This window comes from Macadamia integrifolia, chromosome 4, assembly GCF_013358625.1.
Source record: "Macadamia integrifolia cultivar HAES 741 chromosome 4, SCU_Mint_v3, whole genome shotgun sequence".
NCBI lineage: Eukaryota > Viridiplantae > Streptophyta > Magnoliopsida > Proteales > Proteaceae > Macadamia > Macadamia integrifolia.
The window spans coordinates 17,354,306-17,362,758 of record NC_056560.1 but is presented as its reverse complement, the minus strand read 5'-3'; the positions used below and the strand labels follow the sequence as shown (position 1 = coordinate 17,362,758).

The following is an 8,453-nucleotide window of genomic DNA, read 5'->3' as shown; positions in this document are numbered from 1 at the left end:
AATATTAAATGTAATAATAAAAAAAATATTTAATATAATATTTAAATAAAAAGACAAAAATTTTAATAAATACGTTGAAATATATGAAGTCAACATAGACCTGAACAAAATCATTTTGTGACTAAACCTCTATTTTAACTCATTGTTTTAGCTTTAATGCAAAATTTTCTTAGAGAGAGAGAGAGAGAGAGACTTTTAATATTTACCTTTTTAAAGCCGACCACAAAACAATGAGTCCATGATGACAAGAGTGAAAGATAAATATCATCCTAGTAAGTTGTGAAGAGTATTATCTCCAACAAGTGTGGCTGAACTTTTTTTCATATTATTTCAGGAAAAAAAAACCTTTTTCATATTACACAAGAAAACCGTATGTTCACATGGTAATTAGTCCCATACGACACAGAGGGATCAATTTATTACTAACACAGTACTCACAGAACCACTACTCTAGAGTCTAGACACAAGACATAGTCATCGTCACATAACACTGTTGGGTCTTCGGCTTCAACTTCAGCTATTCGTCCTCCTATCCTTGGGAGTTGGGACAGTAGTTGAAGAAAGAAGACTAATAATTAAACTTTTGTTAATATATTATTAGTCATTGTTCTCCCAACCACTGGTCATCAGCATCCAGAAAAGAGGCCAGGGACCGTAGATCAGAAGCAACATCTGGTTGAACACAATCGTTTCCAGTCCAATCCTCCAGCATTTCACCATCTGGGTTCAGTAGTAGAGGTTCATCTGAACATGGAGAGAAGTCCTTGTCACTGTTGTTGCAACCATGTGATCCTCCTCCTCCTCCTCCTCCTATACCATTCCCATCGTCGAAACAGCAGAGTTGCTCCAAGTGATCAGAATCAAGTAGAAGATCAGATAAGCAGAATTCTCCTACATTTACATCCAGGATATCTTCTTGATGATGATCTCCATGACTGGAAGTGAATAAGAGAGATGATTCTGATGATCCTACTTGATGATTATGATTGTGGCACACATTATCTCCTTCTTGAGGATGGGTGTCTACAGGTTGTTGATCAGGTGGTGGTGTTAGGAATACCTTGGTACACCTCAATGCCTTAGTCCTGACCACTCTTGACTCCATCTTTGGAGAAGAAAGTGGTGGTGGTGGTGGTGATGCCTCCATGGCTGGCTTCTTCTTCTTGTCTTTAGAGTTGTTGATTTGGGAGTTAGGAGACAAATTGGTGGATGTTTGGCCACCCTGCACTTTCTTTCCTAAAGTGGTATTCCAGTAGTTCTTGATTTCATTGTCTGTTCGCCCTGGAAGCCTCCCGGCTATTAGTGACCATCTGAAACAATTTCAATTTTATTAGTTTTGAATGGAAATCAGATTTAAAGAAAGTAATCAAAGAGAAAAGAAAGAAGAAAGAAAGAAACCTGTTCCCCAAGAGCTTGTGAAGTCTGATGATGAGCTCCTCTTCATCATGGGTTATGTTCCCCCTCTTGATATCTGGTCTTAGATAATTCAACCACCGAAGCCTGCAGCTCTTTCCACATCTCTTGAGACCTGCATGTATCAACAGTTTTAGTACAATTCAGAATCTGATGATAGACCCATTACTTCATTTCCAAAAAAAAAAAAGAAAAAAGTGCATGATCTTTTTTTTTTTTTCTCTCTTTACCTGCTTTCTTGGGAAGGTTTCTCCATTTCCCTTCACCATGGATTTTAATGTAATCTGTAAGGATTTTATCTTCAAGAGCAGTCCAGGCTCCTCTGTTCAAACCCTCTTTGGAACAACAAGGGCTTCTCCCCATTGATAGAGACTCAGAGAGAATTTGTCAAAAGTCCTGAGGAAGGAAGTGTGTTGTGTGTGTGTGTGTGTGGTGGTTCTCTTCTTCTGAAGTTCAGAAAAGATAAAACACGTGGGCGAGTGCAGTGAGACTGTAAGAGTAAGTGGTTCTTATAGGTTGGGTTTCTTCATTATTTAATTGTTTATTTATTATTTTCCATAACAAATTGTACTAGAATATATGGTAAGAGGCTCAGAGGAGGCCCAATTTGATAGGAGACAACGGGTTAGAAATTAAAAAGTCTTGGAATTCTAAAAAGGATTTAAATCTTGGTTGGATGTGCTGCTAGTCTAGGGGACCATCTCACACATTTTCATGAGGGAAATTTTTTTAATAATTTCAAAGTTGTTTTTAAAAAAATGGTGTTTGATTGATTTTGATAAACAGTGCTGAGATCTCCTTTGCTATTTTATGAAAAAACCAAAATAGACAGATCTTTGCAATGACACACATTCATCACCTGCCCTTCTTAATTATTGCTTCTTTCTCAAACTAACTTTCTTGGCACTCTTGAAAGTTCGTTGCACCCCCCCCTCTCTCTCTCTCTCTCTCTCAAATGGTAGATAGTAGATACCCATGTTGTACCCTTATTCAATTCAAACCGTTCAATCTCTGAGAGTTTGAATAGCCATTATTAGTTGTGATGGCTTAAGTAACTTATAAAGTGTTACATGAGATCATCATCAGCCTCATTGTTAAAGACTATGGAGTTGAAAATTGGATCTGAGTTTTTAGATTCACATTGTCCTTATTAGTTGTGATTCCCAGTAGCACTTGACTTGCCGTTCATAAAGCTCTAGTCAGCTTAACTTTTAGATGCACTAATTCTTTTTTCTTCTGATAATAAGATGCAATAATTCATTGAATCCTTTAAAATAAGGTTTTTTTTTTTTTTTTAAACAATATACATATACGAAATGATTACTAATGTATAAGGTTCTTCCCTTGGTATAAAAAGGGTTTGTAGGCTAATTAGCAGCCGATGTGGGACTAAACCCCAAACACTTAGTATGATAGTATGTATTGCAAACACATGGATACGGTGAAAACCCACTCTAATATCATGTAAATTTTTATCCTAATAATTTGAATTAATAGATTGAGAAACTCACATGTGTAAAAGGGGAGGTATAGCCTAATTAGTAGCCAATGTGCATGGGATTAAACTCCCAATGCCTTGCACCCATTTTTAAGCCTCTAAAGTCACCATAATATGAAGAGAAAAAAAAAATTTGTACGATTCTCCTAAAGAAAAATATTTCCAATAAGTTTTACATTATAATGGAATCAACTACTTCTACTTCCTCATGATTTGTATCTTAATTTGCTTTATGATATATTCACAAACGGACGAGAGAGAATAATTTCTTTCTCATTCTTTTGTTCTTCTGTTCTAATATTGTCTTTTGGATTATGAAACATATTTCTTTCTTTAAACTTTAACTTTTATATTTATTTTTGTACTGTATAAATTGGAACAAGTTTGGTATGCTACTGGTATAGCATCAGCTAGCACCCATTGTGTATCTCTCTCTTCCCTCTTTTGAAATGACTCACATGTGTTTCTTGTGTGATACTCCATAATGTGCCTCCATTGGTGTAGGCTATCTACGATTCACCTCACATAGTTAACCATGAGTTCATGGACCAGTTTTTTTATCTCGAAGAGATAAAAATTAAGTGGTCAAATTGACAAAATATTAAGAAATAAAGTAGTGTTCATATTTGATCATCACTAAAAAATTTTAAATCATATAAATTTATATATACAATACAAATATATATAAAAATAAATGTGTCAACATACTACAATGGATTAGTTTAAAAAAAAAAAAAATTGGCATTACAAATAAGGGACACCACAATAGCATATAAAAATAAATGTGCTACGTCTTAAAAAAATTGGCATTACAATATAAATGACATCTTCCCACACAAGAAAATGAAAAAATAAAATAAAATAATATGACAACTCAATGACTAGAATCGTAAATTCAACCTTCTGTTCCTCCCTAGCTAGAGGTTTGGAGCATATAGAGATATTATTGTTTTGGATGTTTCTGTAAATAAGTTTTGGAGAATTTGCAAAGTAAATATATACTAAGCTTTTGACTTTGACTTTTAAAGCTGAGGGTGTTGGTGTACGACGTCTTGTATTCCGTCGCAGTTTTATCCATGGAGTACTAGTGCAGCTCTTACCATATAAGTCTTTAACTGACTAGCAAAGATCCTCTAGTATATATCTAGTGTAGAATCATAGGAGCTAAATCAGTCTCTTACCATACAAGTCCTCATCTGACTAGGAATGATCCTATAGTGTATATCTAGTGCAGAATCATAGGAGCTGATTTAGTGTTGCCAGCTTTTCATTCTTATCTGTAATCTAGTGCAAAATCATAGGAGCTGATTCAGTGTAACCAGCTTTTCATTCTTATCTATAATCTTTCTATTGCTTATAATCTCTATAAATAGTCATACTCAATAACAAATGAAATAGGCCATTCACAACCAATATCTATGGTTTTATTTGTTTAACATGATATCAGCTTGATCAATTCTGGTGTCTTCTTATTTTATTCTCTAATGCCTACTCCTGAAGTGCCTCCTACTACTACTCCCTCAGAACCATTACCTATTACTTCTCATTATCATTTACACTCTTTTGATCAACCAAATGCATCTCTTGTTAATCCAATTCTTGATGGCAATAATTTTCCTACTTGGCACCGTGCTATGACAATGGTGCTTGAAGCAAAAAACAAGTTGATTTTCATAAATGGCACCCTACCTCGACCTGATTCTACATCAACTGATCTCCCTCACTGGATCCGTTGCAATAGCATGGTACGATCTTGGATCGTCCATTTTACCATCCCTACAATAGCCCACAGTACTCTTTGGTTCGATTCCGCTGGGGATGCCTGGCTTGATTTGCACACTCGGTTCCCCCACCAACAGCCCCCCTCTCCTTGGCCCCAACGAACCCGTGTGCTACCCACTTATTTACGAGATTATCAATGCTCTTTTACCTGATCTCAAACGTCTTCTCCGGATGAGTTCACAGGTACTACCTATCCCTTGGTTAATTTGTTACAATATAATCGTTTTTCGTCAAACCATGTTGCTTTTCTCTCCTCCTTGTCTGATACAACAGAACCTGCTACCTTTGCTGAGATGATGAAATCCCAATAGTGGCGCGATGCAATGAAGGCTGAAATAATTGCCTTATCTAACAATCGGACATGGTCTCTTTTTCCATTACCTGATGGAAAGAAACCTATTGGATACAAATGGGTTTTAAAATCAAGCATCACTCTGACGGTTCCGTTGAGCGCTACAAAGCATGCCTGGTAGCCAAGGGCTATAATCAAGTCGAAGGACTCGATTATCATGAAACATTTGCCCCCGTGCCTAAATTGGTGATTGTACGCACCCTTCTTGCTTTGGCAGTTGTTAGGGGTTGGATATTACATCAACTAGATGTTCATAATGCTTTCTTAGACGGTGATCTCACTGAGGATGTTTACATGATACCACCCCCTGGATATCGTCATAAGGGGGAGAACCTCGTTTGCAAGCTTCACAAGTCCCTCTATGGTCTAAAACAGGCCTCTCGCCAGTGGTTTTCTAAGTTTTCCACACCACTTATAGAATTCAGATTCTCTCAGTCCCAGGCTGATCATTCTTTATTTATTCTACAACACCGGACTGATTATGTGTTCATCATACTCTATGTAGACGATATTATTATCATTGGTTCCAATGCCACTTTGATTGCTGACATCAAGATATTTATGAATCAGCATTTCCACATCAAGGATCTTGGCCCCTTAAAAATATTTTTTAGGCATTGAGGTTGCTCGTTCCTCCAAGGGCCTACATTTATCTCAGCGCAAGTATGTCCTCGACATATTGGCCGATTGTGGGTTTATTGGGACTCGTCCCATAAATACACCAATGGAACAGAATCTGCACCTGACTGACACTAATGGCAAATTATTGCATGATCCATCTCTTTGTTGTTGTCTTGTTGGGCGTCTGATTTACCTCACTGTCACATGCCCTGATATAGTCCACATTGTCAATATTCTCAGCTAGTTCATACACCAACTTCTCCGGCCTCATTTAGATGCTGCCCATTGTTTATTACGTTACCTAAAGGCAACACTTGGGCAAGGCATTTTTTTTGTCTTCTATGACCTCACTACAATTGAAGGGGTACTGTGACTCGGGTTGGGCGACCTGTCCCATGACTCGTCGCTCCATGACTGGATATTACATTTTTCTTGGTTCTAGCCCAATTCCTTGGAAGACCAAGAAACAATCCATGGTGACCCGATCTTCTGCAGAGGCTGAATACAGGGCCATGGTTGTTGCTACTTGTGAGCTGACCTAGATCACTTACCTCTTGCGTGATCTCGGAATCACTCTCGTTACACCCACACTATTATATTGTGACAACTAGACAGCTTTACATATTACCTCCAATCCGGTCTTCCATGAACGCACTAAACATATTGAGATAGATTATCATGTTATTTGTGAGAAGTTGAATCAAGGTCTATTAGAACCGACCAAGATAGCTAGTACAGAGCAAATTGCCGATTTATTCACTAAGTCGCTTGGCTAGGAATCCTTTAATCTCCTATGTTCCAAGTTGGGCGTTTGTAACCTACACGCTCTATCTTGAGGGGGAGTCTTACCATATAAGTCTTCATCTGACTTGGAAAGATCCTCTAGTATATATCTAGTGTAGAATCATAGGAGCTAAATCAATATCTTACCATACAAGTCCTCATCTGACTAGGAAAGATCCTATAGTGTATATCTAGTGCAGAATCATAGGAGCTGATTCAGTGTAGCCAGCTTTTCATTCTTATTAGTAATCTTTCTATTGCTTGTAATCTCTATAAATAGTCATACTCAATAACAAATGAAATAGGCTATTCACAACCAATATCTCTACTTTTATTTGTTTAACAGCAGTGCCTTGAGAGGTGTGAGGACGAGCGTTATAATCCTATTCTCCATCCATTGATAGTGAAGTAGGATCTCATCTCACCGAGGACGTAGGCAACCTTACCGAACCTCGTAAATCTGTGTGCACTGTTTGTTTTTGTTTTTCCATTATCTTCTGCATCGTTTTAGGGTTACATTTCTACAGAGGGTTCTTGAAATGTGGAGGATAACAACACTACTTTGACCTTAGATTTGGAATCTGTGTATCATTATCAAAATACCCTTATCAGGTAGGAGCCCCACTGGCTTCAGCCAAAGGTGTATCTTTGCGAGGTCATAATGTTAAACCCATTAGAATGAAACAACCTTTCTTTCATATACTAATTAGAATTGTAAAAATTCCACGTGAGATGCTAAGAAATTAGGAGCAAAAAAACTACACTGTGAAAGAATTCTTGCATTTGAAGTGATTTGATATTATGTTAAATTCTACCCCTTATTTATGAAGGTTTGAAGGACCCTTATCATTTCAATTGGAGGTTTAGATCCCATAGATTAAATCCTATTTTTATCATGGATGTGAAGAGAAACTATATCCAAGAAATAAAGAGTAAAGGATATATTCATCCAAGAAAAAAGATAAAAATAAAGGGTGTACGGTGTACCCAGTGCACAAGGCTTTAGATACCAAGTGGTCTGAGAGGGTCATAATAAATACAGCTTAACCACCACTTTGCGGACAAGCTGTTTTTGGACTCGAATTCATGACCACTAAATCACAATGGAGCAACCTTACCATTGCGCTGAAGCCAGACCCGTCTAGATCTTAAGAATGGTTAATTGGTATTACTCCATTGGTGGTTCGTCATTTTTACATGGCGTCACACATAAATGATGGCTCTTTTGTGGTCTTTAGAGATGTCAGGAGTGATAGAGGTATATTAATCCCACATCAATTAGTTCAAGTCCTTAATACGTTCATATACTTGAGATTCACATACTTGAGGACCTCTCTCCACTTATCACTCGTAAGGTTTTGATTTGGACCGGTGATTGGCCAGTCACTATTGCAATTTCAACTTCAACATTTGGGGCTCCTTGTCTCACTTGATTATTTTCAGACCAGTTTTCCTAGCTGATGGTGTTATAAATGGGCCTATTTTCTGTGAAGACCAATAAACCTTTGAAACTTGAGAATGAGAGAGCGAGACATTTATTACGATAGTATGCAAATAAGGCAAGAAGATGTGATCAAACCTTCGCCACTGCACTTAACTTCTTGGGGCCGCCGCATGAAAGTTTCCGTCTTGAACTGATCCAATCCTGTGTAAACGGTATCACAGTGACCCCAGGGACTAGTCGGGTCAAAGATCCGGACACCGTAGGTATAAAAAAAAAAAAAAGGCAAGAAGATGCTTTAAAATTTCAGCTAACCTAATAATTGCCAAACCGACCGTCCTCCATAATTAATATCACATTTTTTTCTTGGAAATGAATGTCACATTTTTTTTTTCCTTTTTTGGAAACGAGGAAAAAAAATCCTGCACAAGGATGAGTCCATAAGGGGCAAGAAACACATCAGGGAATTCAATAAATTATGGATGATATATATGATAGAATTTAGCTTCAAATTTTGATTTTATGACAAGAAATACATGAGAGAAAACCCAATTGATAAACCA

General features: G+C 37.3%; 1 protein-coding gene across 1 annotated transcript; it reads right to left on the bottom strand.

Annotated features, from left to right (window-relative positions):
* Positions 1 to 305: 305 nt before the first annotated feature.
* Positions 306 to 1,904, bottom strand: LOC122075701 (transcription factor MYB1-like). Its single transcript, XM_042640838.1, has 3 exons — positions 1,644 to 1,904; positions 1,399 to 1,528; positions 306 to 1,310 (listed from the first exon to the last, which is right to left on the bottom strand). The coding sequence occupies exons 1-3, from the start codon at positions 1,774 to 1,776 to the stop codon at positions 602 to 604; spliced, it is 972 nt and encodes a 323-aa protein (XP_042496772.1). The 5' UTR covers positions 1,777 to 1,904; the 3' UTR covers positions 306 to 601.
* Between the last annotated feature and the right edge of the window lie 6,549 nt (positions 1,905 to 8,453).